The following is a 19,928-nucleotide window of genomic DNA, read 5'->3' as shown; positions in this document are numbered from 1 at the left end:
TTCTTGTTCAAACAAGGACACTATAACACAAATTCGTAGAACGAAGTATGAATTGTGAAATTATTTGCACTTTCATATAATTTATATAATAAGTACTCTATTGTTCATGGAACTTAATGCTGAATTATCCTGTGTGGGTGGAGGTGTGTTGGGTGTTTTGCTTTTTTTGCTCACTAATCCAACGATGGGGACGGCAAAACTCTTATTTTGCCCCGGGCGCCAAATTTCCTCGGTACGCCACTGTATTCATATATGCAGTGCAACCAGTTTATCAAAGTGGCTTGTACGATTGAGTTTCAAACAAACTGTTTTAACAATAATTTATTCTCAAATGAATGTTAAGCCTGACTTTTTGGATGAAATATCAGTTTTGATCTATTTTCACCAACGTTTGATGGAAAATTGCTTACATTTCATGAATGTAGATTTTAATTATCTAATCACAAAGCTAGCAACACTGCTCCAAAGCATTTGTATTAGATTGCGCTATACAAAATAAACAAAACTAAATATTTTTTGTTACAAAAAATTACAGTTTTCCGGAAAAATAAATAATTTTACGACAACATTTCATATCCATTGCCTTTCGCGTGTAAAATTAAAGGTTTCTATTTTGTGGGTTTACTTTACGTAAATCTTTATATCGCAAAAATCCATATACTGAAACTGAAATAATTTTTCTCGAGCAGTTTTAAGGAAAACAGAAGAGTTTTAGACTAAAATTCTCGCTTTTCTTGAATTGCAAGCAGAATGAACTGATTGATTTATTTTTCAACTATATGGAAGATTTGTTGATTAACATCAGGAAAAGAAGTGCCGGAATTTGTTTTTACGCACACATTGTTGACATTACTCATACTCTTGCAAAGAGTCTTGCTCCTTAATATCACCTCATGTGAAAGCCACTAATCATTTGGATTGACAATAATATTGATTTGTGTAGTCCACCTACTGACAAGAGACAAGACAAGAGCGGACACTGTGTGCCTAAAAATTATATATCATTTAAAAAAAGAACGGAGACATGAGCTTCATAGGCACACACAGCAAGTATAGAGCAACTCGTGTTCTGAGCTCGGACATCACTGATGTAAAATGGGTATTATTTGCTTTATCAGTGGGAATTTTTTCCAATAGATAAATAAGATAGGGAAAAGTCTGTGAAAATGTGAAATTTTGATTCTATGGGGTGGGTGGGTTAAGGTCATTTGACATGATTGATAATTTGCAGCTCTGATAACGACATTTCAATATAGGCTAATTTTCAAATTAGTTTCGATGCAACCAGCCAAATCGTTAGCCAAAAATGGTTTTTCTAGTTATCTCGTTGGTTTGGAATAATAATTGCTACACACTAAATTTCGTTCGGTTATTTTTGCATCTTTTGGTGAGTTTTGAACAGCCGAATTACCGAATATTTTAATTCTACTAATATATCAGCATAAATAAACATTAGTTGACAGCATCGTAAATGCACTGCTGTGATGAAACATGATTACTGAAAAAATTACTTACCGAGATTTGAACAGCTGAGAACTGATCTCAATTTAATGTCGTCTTTGTTTGATGCCAAACCTAACCCAGTTTCCACCCTAACTGCTGTCAAACCGTTTGTTCGAAGCTAGTTTCGGACCTAGTTTCAACGTTGTTGAACTGAAATTCGAGTCAAATTCGAGCCTGGGTTCTAGATCAGGCTTGCTCAAACCCCCGTTACCAAGTGAAAACCAAATACAGTTTCGTGAAAAGTGTTTGTCTGATGAAACTACTCTGGGTTTGTTTCAGTTTTCTCAAGCGAAAACGACAAAAGAGTGTAACAAACTCAATTTTGCTCAGCACATTTTGCTGAGGAATCGGTTTAAAATTACTTGCTGAGATTGCAACATCATCTGAGTGAGTAAATTCCATTTACGATTGGATAATTAATTTTCGAAATATTAAACAGAATTGATAGAAAATTTGAAGTTTTCGAATCGAGGCTTCACGAAAATGTCCAATTCAATGTAAAATCTATTAACGAAACCAAAGATAATGCAGTTGGTTGCGCGATCAATAATTTGTTAAAATTTCTCTGATTTTCGAAAAACAATTGACGACAGCTACTATTACTTTTTCTATCGAGCAAGTGTATCACTTTAATCGTGAGTACCGCAAATCTCAATAATACTTAATGCTCGATAGGTTAATGCTAAGTAAACTTGTAATATCTTTTACTGTTATGGAATATGGAATAACTTCTGCAAAGATTTTTGTTTGTGCACAGCGTGAATTCGTACGATACCTTGACCAGGTTCGACAATCAACGCGCCCTTGAAATCTTCAAACAACAGTTACGAACATCAGGGATAAACTTTTGTCTTCATTCATACATACATTCATTGAGAGTGGTTTCCACTGTAGGTAATGGTATGGAACATATGGTGTGACAACGTTGTATTCAATGCATGTAAACATTTATGCTTACCTTAGTGTAATTTCCCCTTTATGCTCTTCTTTTTTATTTGATTTTCTAGTATACAAAGTTAACGTTTTACTTTATGCTATCAGTTTTGTGTGATACACTGTCGTAGTGTTCCGGAAATCAGAGCGCTGGATTAGGTTTCATGTTCGAAAAAATTGCTTTACTTGCCGCTAGTGCATTTGAGAATTGATATCACACTCACATCACTACGAACACAACCTAACATTACACACACACCCTGACATCGGTTAGTGTTCCTGCACTGCTGTAATGATATTACTTACTTCATTGCTGTATTTTAATTATTTTTTTATAGCAATAAGTTCTGCGGATTTTCAACAGCATAAGATAATAGCACCTTAATTTTTCAACAAAATTTTCTGTATTGCATTACCGTTTTCACGATTTTTCTCACATGACTAAGTAAACAACAAACAATGGCAGAAGAAAAATTTATGTCAAACGTAAGCACAGTTTCCTACTTTTTCGGTGAGTTATATGGGACGAAAAATACATGTATTGGAATCATGCGCAAAAAATTACCGCCTAACTGAGGAAATTTATGTCAAGCGAAGAGTAAGGCTAGATTGATACTGAACGAGAAGACCCGAACGAAGTCACGAGGATGGCATTGCGTGAGCCTACAAACTTATACGTTTTTTTGTCAAAAGTATTCGCGAAACATTGAAGCCAACTGTCATAGCAATCTATAGGGTTCCCAAGATAGCAACGGAAAAAGGCGTTACTATCAATACCTTCGGGTGTACTGGGCTACTGAGCTCCCTAAAACCAATTCAATTTGAAAGATATTTCAAAAATCGATTCAGATTCTGATTTCACAATGTGTACAATCTAATAGCGTTTTCGTTTTTGATTTGCACTACACCGGTGCAGTGCTACAATGAGGCATGAATAAACGAACAAAAATGACGAAAAAATAAACAGTAACCATTGACTACAATTGACGATTCCATTGCACAGAGCTACACCAAACTTTTGATGAGTGCTACACCAGTGGTATCGGTGCAGAAAACGTGTAGCACTGGTGTAGTGCAATAAGATTTCGAAATAATTTCTTGAATCTTAAATGTAATATCTTTCAATGATATCGTTTCCCTGATTAGTACTTCACCGAATGAAAATGGAAAATCAATAGTGTTCCCCTCGATAATAGACAATTCGATTTGGTTGTATGTTTCCTCGTGACGGTTAACCATACAAATAAGATCCTATCCCTTCCCGAACAGTTGGCAACTCTCCGTAGGTTTCAAGCGTTATCATCTGTGAACCTTCATAACGCATCGAAGGCGCATGCTTCGTATTTTCACAAATTGTGGCACTGATGTTTATATTGTCTGTCAGAAGTTGTTTTTTCTCCCGGTGTTATCAACAAATCTAGATTAGTTATTTTTGAGGCTCCAGAAATCACAGGTAGATATTCTGAAAATTAACAAATAATTCAAGTTCCGCCTAAGTTGTTTTGAGGCTAGTTATTCAGCATGCAGGTCAGATTTTTATTGATTGTTTCTCCACCAACTAATTTATTCGTCGAGTTGATTAGCGACAATTGACATGCAATCGTTTTTGGACTATCTTTGGATCGTATAATGTTTTCACATGTATGTTGTTTCATTCATATGTATTTCACTAGACTTATAAAAACTTTGCGGTTATGAGTCCTGAATGAGTCCTATATATCCTGAACAGGATATCACTGGTTGGTAAACAAGTGATTGAAAAAGTAGCAATGCACAAGTTGAAACTATCGAACGCTAAACCCGAAGATATTCCATCATCTGTGCTGATGCGTTATGCAGGAACTCTCTTCTATCCACAGGTGTTTAAAATTCAAATCAACAAAGTGAGTTTCACTCACGATGGAAGCTCGTCTATATTTTCTCTTATTACAAAAAAATGATATACGCAACGTCTCCAATTAGCGGGTAATCACGTATTTGTGTGATTGCTCAAAGCAGTTCGAAACCAAGGCCCGGAGTGCCGATTATCATATATCATTCGACTCAGTTCGTCGAGTACGCAAAATGTCTGTATATGTGTGTGTATATATAGTCTGTTACATAAGAGCGTGGTCACGATTACGCGCGATCGGTAAAGTGGAATTGTGTGATATTTTTTTTAACACAGAGGGCAGTAGTGTCCTTGGTGAAATGCGAGAATAAATCAGTTGACTATTGTTTACAATTCGATTTCAGCTACGCGCTTCGGAGCAGTTTTTTGTGTTCGCACCCGAAAGGTCCCAAAATGACGCAAGCTGCCGCGGCGAAATACATTAAAAAGCCGAAACAGTTTGTGAGTAAGTGGGTGAATCGTTATAAAGAGGTGAAAAATGTAGACAACTTTCCAAATCACGGCTCTGTCGGTGTATTGCCGGAAAAAGACGAAAAAGTGATTTGTGTCCTGTTTTTGAAGAATCCAACATTATCATTACGCGGATGTGCTTCAAAATTGACCAAAAAAGGTTTAAATGTATCGTACGGAACTGTTCGCAGACATTTGATCGCTAATAATTTTAAATTTAGAAGTACTTTGCAAAAACCGATGTTGGGTGAAAAATATGTGCAAAAATGTCTTGAATGGGCAAAGGAATAAAATGGTGTCGTGACCTTGCATTGGCCCTCTCAGTCGCCCGATGCCAAGAAACGATGAGAATGTTTGGGCTCAAATTAAAATCGGGGGAAAAATCGACCACACAATTTAAAACAGCTTGTTCGCCGAATTCAAAAATTTGGAGGTCGTTTTCAGAAGAATACGCGCAAAATTTCGCTCAAAGTATGCCTCGAAAGTGTCAAGCCATTATGAACGCTGAAGGGGATTGGACTTGCTATTAATGTATTAGCATGTAAATTCTTGATCTAATAAAACAATATTCAAAAGTATTTTCGTGTTGAGTTTCATTTTCTCACTGTAACAAAAATATGCATTTTTTTTTTTTTTTTTTTTTTTTTTTTTTTAATTATAGAGGTTTTAACATTAATGTCATTCGCCTCTTCGGGCCAGAAAAACTTTCTGACCCTATGTGCGGGGTTGGGAATCGAACCCAGGCGGGCTGCGTGAAAGGCATCGACTTACCCATCGTGCTATACCCGTCCCCAAATATGCATTTGATTTTCTCGGAGATGGCTGGGCCAATTTTTACAAACTAAGATTCCAAGTCTGCTATTGAATTTTATTCAATTCGAACTTCCGGTTCAGGAGTAACAAATTGAAATGTGCAAAAACAATGGAAAAACGTGCTTAATCCACCTAGCAGTGAGATGATACCTTTTTTTTTATCAATCCGCATGTGTTTTTTGCATGAATATTCTTCGTAGTCTCAGTTTTCATGATATTATTCTAATGTCCGTCGTTTTAAGTGGCAATTTGAGATTTTAATCACTCATTACTCTGTAATGTCGAAACTGCAAATCGGATCGAATTTGAATCTAAAAGTGTAACAATCGATTAAACATTCCATGACATGTCGAAGTAATTTCCACTTTGGAGTTTGGAGTAATTTACGGTACTTCCTGAGCCGGTATTCAGGAACCAGCATAACCCAAACCGATTCGTGTGGCCATATGACGAATCAATTGCAATATTTTTGAGTCCAACTTTAAAGTTTTTCGGGATTGTCATCTTCTATATCATTTTGAATTTTAAAAATTCGCCACCCTACAATTCCAGAATCGGAAGTCAGAATTGGATAAAATTGGATTTATTTTAATTTGAACTTTTGTTTCTGAAATTCAATATGGCTTTTTTGAGAATTAGACTCGTCAGTCCAGAATAGTTCAAATTGAACAGCTTAGTGCTAACTTAAACATGTCAACTTTAACCGGTAATCAGACGTAAATCGGCCAGTATTAACCGAAAACGACGTTTTCGGTCGGCACTTGTTTGTTGTGCAGACTTTTGAAAATCGAGTTTTTCGCAGGCTTTCGTCCAAATTTGCAGATTTATTAAATTGCCGCGAACTTTTTTTCGGTTTTTTTTTGCTCACCAAGTCGGTTTAGCGTATCATACTTTATAGAGAAATTTATATACTTGCTGACAGCAAATTTTTTTTTTAGATTTACAGACTTTTGCTACCCTCTCTGAAGATATTTGAAATTTGTACCTGCATTTCTGGTGCCACTTAAAAAAGTGTTTTGCAAATAAAATTTACAATATGTCTGCTAGCGGTTCAAGTTCAACTTTTTAAGTTTGCCCTAAGCAGTTCAATTTGAACTGCTCTGCACCGACGAGTCTAAGATGAAACGTAAAGAAATGGGTTCTGTGGCTCGAAAAATTATGATTTTTTAATGGACATGGTCAATGAATGCATGGTGAGAAATTTCCAAAAAAATATAAATCAGGAACGATCAATTGACGTTTTCAAACGCAAAAATCCAACTTTATCATATTCACATATTGTTTCTCAAAAAATGTGTAATATAATATTTTTATAATATATCAAAAAGTTGTCCAAACGGCAAAGTGGTTCAAGAAATATAAGTTTAAAACAAAATTTGATTTAAAATTTTGTTTAAACTTATATATCTCGAACCACTGGCCAGATTTTGCCAATGTTTTCGATATATTATATTAATATATTATAAAGTTTTTAGGAAAAAATATGTGAATATGATAAAGTTGTATTTTTGTGTTTGAAAACGTCAATTGAATATCATTTTAATGGTGTTAATGGTTTGCAAACATAAGGCGCTATGTGATTTTTTTCTAAAAACATACCAGTTTTACATGACATATAAAAAATTAGCTATACGTTATCTTTCGTTTCGGATATATAATTTATTGGAAATTTCTAACCATACATTCATCAGCCTTGTCCATTAAAAAAATCATAACTTTTGAGCCACGAAACCGATTTCTTTTTTTTTTTTAAGAAAACGACTTTGATCCACCATATCATAGAAATGGTCATCCTAATGACAAAATCAAAATAATACGCACAGAAAAAATTATGAATTTTAAAGGTGACAGAATTCTACAAACGATACAATTCACAACTACTTAATTTTTCAAATAACGTAATATTCCACTCGCACAAAATTTTGCACTCGGTATCAATTATTCAATGAACAGATATGAACACTGATGTGCTTGTGATCTAATGTTTCTCGATTCAAGTCGCTCTGCTGCTATCGATCTTTTGTTTTTCATTTCACTCGAATTCAAGCCATGTAATTTTCAAATCACACAACTTTACATGTTCTTGAATAATTTGTGTGGAATACGACGCTCCATTTATGTGCATCTTATAAAATTTAAAATCACAAAATTTTTCGAACTGTGCGGGTCTAAAATTTTTCGATGGGGAACGATTCTACCAAATGTTACGAAATTCTGAGAGATCGTATATAGTTTACTTATGGAATTTCTGAGTGCAGAAGTGGACGGTACAATGCATTGGCTTTACAAGACAGTTGGCGTATGTTCGAACCCTAGGATTCTTAATGTCCTTAGGATCGTTCATTAAAGATCATCTCATACTGGTAAAAATTCAAAAAATTCAATTCAATTCAATAAATTATTGATAATCTCGATTACACCAACAGTTTGACATGAAAATCTCACGCACTGATAAGTCGTAGGGCAAATTTTTTTATAATACGAGTGGTGAATGAACACTTCTTTATGTTAAAATTATGGTTTTACTGGCTCTGGTTATGTCACTATGGTAATTTGAAGGGGAAAAAGTTTGCTTTTACCCCCAAATTTATGCTAGGTGCACATAACCATTTTTACTTAAGTTTACGTTTCGTCTTCGACTCATCAGTGCGTTAGCAGATTCTTGTGTACAAAAAAAGTGTCTTGCAAATAGCATTAACTTTACGTCTGCTCAGCGGATTATGTTGATCCGGGGGTTTGCGTCAGCAGTTCAACATAATCTGCTGACGCACTGATGAGTCGAAGACGAAACGTAAACTTAAGTATGTCACTATGGTTTTTCTTCTGTCCTGAATGGTTTTACATTTTTATGGCTCTGACGAAGACAACATGACAAAAGAAATGATTGCTGAATAAACACAGAAAACAGAACAGTAAATCTACACCTCAGCTAGATTTCGCAGAAATATTATTTTTAAAGAGACACATCACATGTATCAAATGAAGTCATTTTATAATTTCGCAGAAGACATGAAGACGATAAAACCAGATACCGATGGCTTTGTGAACTTAGAGCTTCAAATAGAAGACATTATCATTAAAAGTTACTTATTGAAAATCCATTCATTGATTTTTCTTTACTTTTCGTCTTCGACTCGTCAATGCATAGCAGTTTATGTTGAACTGCTTCACCACTTAGCAGTCTAGAATGAACCTTATGTAAAATTAATTCTACATGGAAAATATTATCAAAGCAGCTTAAAATAAAAGGCTATGGACTAATGAGTGAATGCAATGGTATTCATTGCCTTATTTCTAATGTTGTCCTTGCGTTAGTATCAATAGTATACTACCACTAGCTATGCAACATTTCTGTACGCTAAGAATAGGCTGCAAAATCTGTTGAAACAGTTAACAGATTATTTGCTAACATAGTCAGTGACAAGTCGCCAGGTTTTAAAGCGTATACAACGAAAGAAGACGCCTTCAATGATAAGCGGATCAAGCGGTTAACTCAAAAGATTCAATGATAGCTATAGGGCAGTCTGCTTATTTCTAATCTATTCGGCACTGTGACATATTATTTCGATATTCTGAACATAGCTCCAAGAGATGCATTAGAAATGTTGTAAGGAATAATTTGATTCTGCCATTGGACCTAACTAATACTAAACGAAAATGGCTAATACTTCACTTGGCACTCCACATTTTCTAAAGGGGAAGGGAGATCATTATACTTATATTAATATAGGCTTATCACTTTACATTCGTGAACCAACACAAGTCATAACAGAATTTTGCGATTAATTTCTCTTCCTTTCCATTTTGTTCGCAGAATTTTCTAATAGATCCATCGAAGCTCCGCTCGCACAAGTGTTTTAGTTTCCGAACGACAGTCGCCGTGTGAATCTTGATTTGAAAAGAAGCTCATTTCGTTGGACAATAAGTAAAATTTATCGATTGTGTACATATAAATGGAAACGGATGGAATTCACATCGACTCTGGCTCTCCAGAATTAGATCAGAAAATTTCTGAATGGCTTCAGTGGGATAAGGTAGGTTCAAATAAATCAATGTAGAGATGTGGAGCTCATAAAATTTTATCTTGTTTAGAATGAAAATACATTGAACGAAATAAGATTGTTAGTGAAGGATCAGGAATGGAAAATCCTCAGCGGACGTTTATTGCAAAGACTTGCATTTGGGACGGCCGGTCTCCGTGGTGTCATGCAAGCCGGTTTCAATGCTATGAATGATCTGGTGGTTGTTCAATCCGCTCAAGGGCTCTGCAACTACATCCTGGAATGTTATCCAACGCCGTTGGATAGAAAGCGCGGTGTAGTGCTGGGATTCGATGGGCGCTACAACAGCAAAAGGTAAGTTGTCTACTGTCATCAATATAAGCGTCATTGATTTAACAAGTTTAGTACATGGCTCACTTATTAGTGTATTATCAATGTTTTGAAGAAAATGATAACGAATGGATTACTCGTCGCATCCAATTCTATGATTATTGTCACAATCTTTACTGGGGGTACTAGACAATATATTTATACGCTTTGAAAATATAACTGAAACTTTAATAGATAAGACTTCATTGACCTCTCATTATTTATGATCGAATTTGTATTAAATGAAGTAGAGCGACGCCATTTGCATTCGAAGGACGATATTTTTTATATTCTTAGGTTTCTTTATATTAAAAGGGACAAAGAAAAAATTGTTGGGAAATTAAAAAAATATATACTTCATTAATTACTGGTCTGATTGATTTAATACCTTCGGCAATCTTTTAGATAATTATCGGGGTTAAAATAAATATTCTCAAAAAACGTATGATCGATTTTTTTGTCATCACAGTGAAAACCGACTTTTGAACTGAGGCATGGAAGGTTGAGTGTCATATATCATTCATATCAGTTCTTCAAGATCGCAAAATGTATGTGTATAAATATGGATATGCACTTGATTTACTCAGAAATGACTGAACCGATATTTACAAACTCGTTTTTAACGGTGGTACTACACCGGTGTAGGGCAGAAAAGTATGCCTTGTTTACCCTGTTCATTGGAGCGAGTGTACTCGGTGCTACACTATATCAGTACAGCGCTAAAAACAAAAAATGCCACACGGAACGACCGAAATTAGCTCTGCGCCTAATTCGTATTACTGTTTTTGAATTAGTTGATTCTAACAACAAAATTTCCAAAATAACTATAAAATTAGTTAAAATGTAGAATTTACTGTGCTGAAAAAAACTCTTATTTTTAGAGAATGTGTTTAGTTGGCGAATATTCTGGACACAAACCAGCAATATTTCAATCCAACACGAAATTCTCATTGACAACTAATTTCGTTATTAAAATCAGAAACTTTGATTCTATTTATCTATCACCGTCATTACTGAAGGACAGCAGTGTCAAAGCAAAACAATCCATTAAAAAGCTAAAAGGGACAGTCTTGTTGAAACTGCTCGCAAATTGTTTAGATGTTTTTCGCATGTGTTACGATATATCCCTATATAATTTTCTAAACCGATATGTAAAAATGACGTAAACTGTTAGTGGAAAGTGTATTTATTCAGAATTTGTGCGCACTTGAAGCGATTGTGCGTAATAATGTTTTTACGCGGAACAGTGATGTGAATTTCGAATGTTTCACTCTAATTGTGATGAAGGTTTTTTGTATCTTCAAACCTTCCGAGCTGCGCCGTCCGGTGTACTATTTGTATTCGGTTTTTGTTTTCCGAGTGCTCAAAGTTTTCAGTGAGAATGAAGAAACAGTGATTTAGAAGAAAAAAAATTCAAAAAGATGTTTACGTTTCGTTTATGTCTTTTTCTCCAACACAACATCGTATTTATACCTGCCAATATAGAAAAGACAACCGCGTCTGAATTTTTTGTCGTGAATACGACTTACTTTACTATGGGGTGCCTTTTCAAAATTTACCCTCTGAGAGAGTGATAAGTTTTTGATCGTGAATATCTCTTGTTGTATCTAACGAATCAACATAATTTTTGCTACATGCCATCGGAAATATGATCACAATTTTATGATAAAATTTTCAGTTGTGTGACATAATCTCAAATAGTTCAAAATTCAACTTTTCTGAAATGTTTGGTATAAACGAGTATCAAAGAGGATAATTCATAAGGCGCGTTTGCCTTTCTCGTATTTTGAAAGCTCATAGCTCAGTGATGTGTGGAAGGATTTATATAATCTAACTACCAATAGAATCGAAATTATTCAACTTAAACGTGTATAGCAAAAGCATTGAAGTATTTCAATAGTACACTATTGAAAAACTTGTCTCATTTGACCCATGTCAACACCAGCCAATCAGAACGCGTTCTGAGGAAAAGAAGAAAATAGCTGCTGCTGTACAACAAATCGTTCAAGAAAAATGTTCCGAAAAGTGGTGAATATCGTAGTGAGTTCCTCAATTTGGTCCTTCTGAATGCTAGAAACGAATCCCTACTGCATATTGATAGTTTCTTTCAATAAATTATGCAAATCCGAAATGAAATAATCGACATTAAAATTCTATATGCGGCTATTTTTATAGCCGTTAGGACCGCCCATTAGTGAAAAAGCTACAAACGAAATCACATAAAAGGAAATTTCTTAACAAAAATTGAATCAGTTTGGATTCTATCGCCACTGCGAGCAGATGTGTTTTGTGTCGTCTGCACAGCTAGTTTCGCTTTCGACAAGAGCGATTACGTCACAGCTGCCAGTCATTAGCATTGGGAAAAAAACAACGGTGGAGAGCATTACACAATATCAGCCGTTCTAATGGCTCTAAAATTTTTCTAAAGAACTATTAGGATTTGTTTTTCGCAAATCGCAAGTAATTATCCTCAGTTTAGTGCAAATCAAGAACAATTTGGTTAGATTTGTGCACTTTTCGCTGTGTGAAATTCACAGTAATCGAGATCAAGTGAAGCCTTTTTTTGCGAAAAATGTTCCAGAGTTTAATATCGTAGAGAATTACGCAATTTGACCCTTCTGAATGCTGGAAATGAATCCCTACAGCATATTGATAGTTTTTTTCAATAAATTATGCAAATCCGAAATGAAATAATCGACATAAAAATTCTGTATGCGGCTATTTTTATAGCCGTTAGGACCGCCCATTAGTGAAAAAGCTACAAACGAAATCACATAAAAGGAAATCTCTTAACAAAAAATGAATCAGTTTGGATTCTATCGCCACTGCGAGCAGATGTGTTTTGTGTCGCCTGCACAGCTAGTTTCGCTTCCGACAAGAGCGATTACGTCACAGCTGCCAGTCATTTCGATGGATGAAAAAGCAACGTTGGAGAGCATTATAAAAAATCAGCCGTTCTAATGGCTCTAAAAGTTTTCTGAAGAACTATTAGGATTTGTTGTTCGCAAATCGAAAGGAAATATCCTCAGTTTAGTGCAAATCTAGAACAGTTTGGTTAGATTTTTGCACTTTTCGCTGTGTAAAATTCACAGTAATCGAGATCAAGTGAAACCTTCTGGGTTTTTGCGAAAAATGTTCCAGAGTTCGTAGAGAACTGCACAATTTGACCCTTCTGAATGCTAGAAACGAATTCCTACAGCATACTGATAGTTTCTTTCAATAAATTATGCAAATGCAAAATAAAATAATCGACATTAAAATTCTGTATGCGACTATTTTTATAGCCGTTAGGACCGCCCATTAGTGAAAAAGCTACAAACGAAATCACGTAAAAGAAAGCTCCTAACAAAAATCTAATCAGTTTGGATTCTATCGCCAATGCGAGCAGATGTATTTTGTGCCGTTTTCAAAGCTAGTTTCGCTTCCGACAAGAGCGATTACGTCACAGCTGCCAGTCATTTCGATGGATGAAAAAGCAACGTTGGAAAGCATTATAAAAAATCAGCCGTTCTAATGGCTCTAAAAGTTTTCTGAAGAACTATTAGGATGTGTTGTTCGCAAATCGAAAGAAAATATCCTCAGTTTAGTGCAAATGTAGAACAGTTTGGTTAGATTTTTGCACTTTTCGCTGTGTGAAATTCACAGTAATCGAGATCAAGTGAAGCCTTCTTTGTTTTTGTGAAAAATGTGGAAAAGGGGAATGCTTGCATAATTCATACAATTGATCAACTAATTGATATTCGGAAGTGTTAAGGAACATGTCAGTTGTTTTCGTATTCACGACATCCAGTTATGTCTCTGACATTACCCACCCGCCTTTTTCGGCAGTAGTGTGCCATCTAGTGGCTAGTAGTCATTAAGGTGTTACCGTTTCGGTGACAGGGCGCCATATAGCTGCAGATTGCAGAAGCCAATTCAACCATTCATATTGGTTGAAAACAACATTATATTTCTTTAATTCAACTAAAAAATTAGTTGACTGGATATGAAGTGTGCCTTAGCTAAGAAATGACAGTACGTTTAATTTGTGAATTCAACTAAAAAAAATAGTCATTTCAACAAATATTTTATTATTATTAAGGGAATGAGAATAAAAAATCTAAATCAGCAAAAGTAAGATTTTTTTAGTTGTCTCAAAAAATAACTAACTAAAATCAGCAAATCAACTAAATTTTTCGCGAAAATGCTGATTTCGGTCGTTCCGTGCATTAAATCTAATGGCTATGAAAGCTCTGACCTTTCCATATAAAGGTTCTGATTTTATTTTGGATCCGACTTTCGGTTCCGGATATACAGGGTGATATGCGCATAAAATATTCACTCATTTTACTAGAGACCACTGAACCGATTCTAATGAATTTTGATTCAAATGGGAAATCAGTCTTACGTTTTCATAGCACGCTATTAAATTTTATCTGGAAACGACTATCGGTTTTGGAATCACAAGATAATAAGTAAACAAATTTCAGTTTCACGGGCGTATGCATGGCGATGTCAAAACGAATAAAATATTTCGAACTATTCATATAATGCTTATATTGAGCACGTCTTGTTAGTTGATGGACAAACCAATTGATTTTGGATATATCGGTGCTCATTTCAGTTTTTCAGATACGGCTACACGGAAAGAAATCCGTTACTACAATCATGACTGAAAAATCGTGAATCAATCATTTTAACTTCTCATGAAGTCATGATTTTTTTTTCGGTTTCTACAAAAATTTACACCGACTTTTAAAACACGGTGTAAAATCGTATAAAATCTTTAAAATTAGAATCAAAATTAGTAGAGTTCGATTATACCGATTCTCGGAATCCGGTTTCGGAAGTACCCGTAATCAGTGCGGTAAAATTTCAGTTTTAATTGAATAACATTAGATATTATTATTCTCAACATTTGCTACTTAGCCATTGTAGACTAGCTGGCGCACCTTCTTGCGAACGTTCCTCATTAAATTCCGTACAGACTTCTTGGCGACAAGTTTTGACACTTTTTTTTCAATCTTTTTCGAACTGTTGAATGGTTTCGGCTGCCGAGACATGTTTCCTAAGATGTGCCTCCGTTAATGCCCAAAATTCCTCAATTGGTCGAATCTGTGGGCAATTTGGTGGATTCATGTCTTTTGGGACGAAAGTGATATTTTTGGTAGTATATCATTCTACCGTTGATTTTGAGTAGTGACAAGAAGCAAGATCTGGCCAGAAGACAACAGGATCTTTGTGGCTTCGAATCATGGGTTAAAGTCGTTTTTGTAAACATTCCTTGATGTATACTTCGCTGTTCATTGAAGCAGTGGTGATGAAGCGTTTCGAAATCTTACCGCAGCTACAAATTGCTTGCCAGACCATAGCTTTCTTACCAAATGGTTTAACACTTGTCCTCCCCGCACCGTATAATATTGTGGTCCCGGCAAGGATTTGTAATCGAGTTTGACATAGGCTTTGTCGTCCATGATTATGCAGTTCAAATTTCCAGCAAGAATCGTGTTGCACAGCTTTCAAACCCTCCACCTGATCGATGCTTTTTGTTTCGGACTACGTTTTGGTTGTTTCTGCTTCTTATAGGTTCGAAAATTCAAATGTTCTTTAGCACGAAGAACATTTGACTTCGAAGTGCCTACTTTTTTGGCCACATCCCGAACTGAAACCTCCTTCTTTTGCTCGAACGCCTTCAGTATACGTTTATCCAACTGAGGGTTAGCAGGTTTTCGACCCGTTTTCGGTTTATCCTCAAAGGTGTTATCCTAACCGAACGTCCTGATTGCATTTCGCACGGCTTTTTCACTTACTCCTTCCATTTTTGTTATCTTTCTCAGTGACAGTCCGTGTTCTGTGCATCATTTGTACACAATTTTTCGACGATGTTCTGCTGAAAGTCCACGCATTTCGAAACAAACTAATGAAAACGAATAAACAACTGCACAAGTGGTTAGAGAAGAGTGTAAACAACAGGACGCAGCCATAAATATTGACAGATTCTGAACCATTGCGAAATGGCAGCGGTTTTTGGTTGCGTCCATACTTTCTGGTACAGTCTTTATCGATACAAATTCATTTGAATTTGCTACCATTTTCTAGTGTAGCTCCCAGAATTCATCGTCAGTTGAATAATCGTACCTAGTCATTTCAAGTTTTGCTTGCTCAGTTTCAAGTGCCAAGTAGTCTAGCTGCTTCATTGTCTTCGCTGTTGGTAGTGAGCAATTTCGAAGACATAGAATTACAAATGGAGAAAAGTGTTAATTTATGTGTATTCTGTAATTGATATTTCAGCTATCTGGTTTGTCTTTCATCTATTATCTTGAACCAATTCGAATGTTTACATGAACCTCATTTGAAGGCCGCTCTCACACTATTGAAAGAGATATTTTTTTACTTCAAGAGATCAACTGACGGTCGTTAAACTGAGCCTTGATTTGAAGAGAATGATTTGAAGAACTGAATCCTGCCCGTTCGGTACGTCAGCGAACGTTGTGTGTATCAGAGTGTAAAGTTTACTGCAGTAGAGAGATCGTCATTGTGTTCCACAACAAGATTTAAAGATAAATCGATATAAGTTACTTCAGATTTTGATTTTGGTTTTGAGCCTAGTTCAGATTTTGAACAAAAATCGGTCCCCAATAAAGTTAGAAAATTCAAGCATTCTTTGAATCCAAGCTTGTGAAAATCCTTTCTGAGGAAAAATTGCAGAATTCAATAAACTGAGTCCAATGCAGTTATATTTATTTCCAATATATATTAGTCAAGTGGTAAAGTTATTGCATAAACTTTGTTCGGTAGAAAAAACGTGCTTAATCCACCTAGCAGTGAGATGATACCTTTTTTATCATTCGCATGAGGTTTTTGCATGAATATTCTTCGGTGTTTTAGTTCGCATGACATTACTTTAATGACCGTCGTTTCAAGCGATAATTTAAAGTTCTATTCATTCATTACCCTGTAATGTCGAAACTGCAAATCGAATCGAATTCGAATCTAAACGTGTAATAATCGATTGAAAATTCCATGAGATGTCGAAATAAAATCCATTTTAGAGCTTACGGTTATTCAAGGTACTACCAGAACCAGTATTCCAGAACCAGCATAATCGAAAACGATTCGTATGGCCTTATAACGAATAGATTGCAATAGTTTTGAGTCCAACTGTGAAGCTTTTTTGGATTGTCATCTTCTATATCGGTATGAATTTTAAAAACTCATCACCCTGTAATTCCAGAATCGGATAAAATTTATTATTTTGTATGGGACCATAAATCCTTTAATTTGAATTTTTGTTTTTGAAATACGATTTGGCCTTTTTTGAGAAAACGGTTGAGTTTTGAGAAACGATTCGATACTGTAACCGGAATTCTAAAATCGGTGTAGCCGAAGTCAGTTAAATCCACTCCAGGAGCTGTATAGTTTACATTTGATTCAAACTGTTTGAAAATCAGTGTAGACATTTTTGAGAAATCGTAGTGCGAATTAAATTTTTGGGTACCTTCCGAATCGAAAACTGAACCGCCAAAACTGAAATAAGTTTATTTAGTTATCGACTATTTAAATCTACAAACCGGATAAACCTGATAAATTTATGTGAAATGGACATTTTTATACCAATCACCCTGTATCTCCTAAACCGGAAGTTGGATCTGACAAAAAAGCGAGATGTTTTATAGGATATTAAGACCTTTCATTTTAATCTTTTATGGTTCCTAGATTTCATTTTAATCTTAGATCGGTTTAGTTATCTACGAGAAAAATGAGTAACACTATTTTAATTTCGTTTCACATGTCATCCTGTAGTTCCGGAACCAGAAGTCGGATCCAAATGTCATTCAGGAACCTTGTTTGGGAGCATACGACATTTCATATGAATCTGAGTTTGTAGATCACGGTTGAGTCATCTAAATCAATTTGCGTGTAATTATTTATCACACACGCATTTGCTGATCTCGACGAACTGATTCGAATGGTAGATGGGTGTTATGTTCTTCCAACATTTATTGTTGTAAGTAGTTTAAATCAATATAATTATGGAATTGCTTTCAACTCGAAAATGCTGCCACCATCTGGTTTACATATGTCATACTCGAGAGATTATGTTGCTAAAAACGAAACGTGCTAAAATCGGTCCGAGGCAAAATGTCATGAAAAAGTATGCTGTACACAGCCTTTTTGGTACTTAGAAACAATTGTATAAAAAATCGCGTTCCACGTTGATCCCAAACATTACTTTGTCATTCAGCGCTAGAACTCTTACTACTGGAATAAGGCGAAAAGTCACTTACACAATAATATCGATATCTCCGTTAAAAATGGACAGATTTTGACAATATATGACTTGTTGGATAGCTACGGAATCTAAGTCTAAAATAATACTCTGTTTTCAAGGTCAATTGTGACAGATATTGCCAAAACAATTGAAAATTTTGACATAAATTTTTGAATAACTCAAAAAGTAAACATCCGATCTCAAAACCATTCTATAGCGTTCAGGTGATCCCCTCACACATACACACGCGCGCGCGGACATTTGCTCAGTTCGTCGAGCTGAATCGATTGGTATATAACACTCGGCTCTCCGGGCCTCGGAAAATATTTCTAAAGTTTGGGCGAACTCTATACCTATTTTTAAATATTAAAAAAAAGGTAAAAAAGCGAAAATAAAAACTCGATACAATTAGAGTAGGAATTACTTTGGAACATTCTCAAATTTTAAACTTAAGCCGTCATTTCAAAACCTTACGTCAAATAATTATTTTCAAAAACATCTTTGGTTATATGCCTTCCATACATTAAACTTCTTTATCATTTCACCTGAGATAGTTATAAGATCATGTACAGTTTAAACAAAGCGCAACATCTCGCGCCTAGCAGTTCAATTTAAACTGCTAAGCAGACGCAAAGTTTGCACTATTTATGCAACCCTTAAATAATATGCTTTTTATTGAAGCAGAGCGTTACTCGTGTTGAAAGTCAAAAACACGATCGACAAAAGTGTTTGAACTTTTTTAAGGGACGTTTCTTTACAGCGGTACGTTGTTCAAAATGTTCGAATTTATCGTTAATTAATGTAAATTTAATATAATCAATTTACAATGGTTGATTTCCTTCATCATGATCATCGATTCTCTGTAATATCTATGCGACAATTGAATTTCAAATACAGGTAGCATGACACAGATTCTAAGTCCTCTTGTATCTCAATTCAGACAATTTAAGTACTAGGGGTGCAGATTTTGGACGATGTTTTCCACGCCCGTTTGCGACTCCCAAAGGTAGCGCAAAAAGGACATGATTCGGTCATCATATGGTCAAATTACTGCAAAAGAGATGTAGATCTCAAAAAATTTCAATACCTCAAAGCGTAGCATGTATTTGTTCTAGCATAGACAATGACTGTCAACAATGGCATATTCAGAATAAGGAACGTATTCTTTATATTGTACCCCTTCTGTGTATTGTTGCCTGTCTTTGTCGCAATTTCACGCTCTTAATTGATAACTCATAGGATCGTGGTTTTTGAGGTACAGTATCTTCAGCAAAGTTGTTCAGAATGATAGACGCCATCTTTTGGCAAATTTTATTTATGTGATTAATCCCCCTAAAAGTGAGATAAACATTTTATTTTAGCTCAGGGCCAACATAGGGGCTAAGTTACTTCGACAAAGTTGTGCAGAAAGTTATTTCAAACAAGTTTGCTGACGGCACTATTCCCGTAACTTGAGTGTAATTCAAGATATAATGTATTTTCTGAAAAGGGTGTCCAAAAACCAGTTTTTGTAAGAAAACATATATATTTTCAATTTCTATGAGTTTTTCAAGTTATACAAAGTTTTTCATCTTTAAAAACTACACAACTTTCTCGAACATACTATGCTGCTGTCATTTCAGTTTAATGAAATAGAGCAATTTTTCATGTTTTTTTTAATAAAACTTTAACTTGTCTATTATCAAAAGGCGCAGGAAGGTGCAAATGAGACTACTTA

General features: G+C 35.2%; 2 protein-coding genes across 5 annotated transcripts in view; one reads left to right on the top strand and one right to left on the bottom strand.

Annotated features, from left to right (window-relative positions):
- LOC131427578 (START domain-containing protein 10-like) overlaps positions 1 to 3,127 on the bottom strand; it is a 43,847-nt gene extending 40,720 nt beyond the window's left edge. The window contains exon 1 of the mRNA XM_058590909.1: positions 2,462 to 3,127. The gene's annotated coding sequence lies outside the window, so the exon portion shown is untranslated. The remainder of the gene's footprint in view (positions 1 to 2,461) is intronic.
- Positions 1 to 19,928, top strand: part of LOC131427575 (phosphopentomutase) — a 181,890-nt gene that overhangs the window by 151,020 nt on the left and 10,942 nt on the right. For 2 of the 4 annotated variants that reach the window (XM_058590898.1, XM_058590900.1), the window contains exons 3-4: positions 9,405 to 9,624; positions 9,683 to 9,945. In XM_058590898.1, the coding sequence (XP_058446881.1) occupies positions 9,544 to 9,624; positions 9,683 to 9,945 (344 nt within the window). In that variant the 5' untranslated portion in view covers positions 9,405 to 9,543. Of the gene's footprint in view, positions 1 to 3,765; positions 3,890 to 4,606; positions 4,773 to 9,404; positions 9,625 to 9,682; positions 9,946 to 19,928 lie in introns of those variants that run through there. The other 2 variants (XM_058590899.1, XM_058590901.1) reach the window with 2 other exon arrangements.

The sequence above is a fragment of the Malaya genurostris genome, chromosome 2 (genome assembly GCF_030247185.1).
Source record: "Malaya genurostris strain Urasoe2022 chromosome 2, Malgen_1.1, whole genome shotgun sequence".
In the NCBI taxonomy this organism is placed as follows: Eukaryota; Metazoa; Arthropoda; class Insecta; order Diptera; family Culicidae; genus Malaya; species Malaya genurostris.
This window is presented reverse-complemented; position numbering and strand designations above follow the sequence as displayed.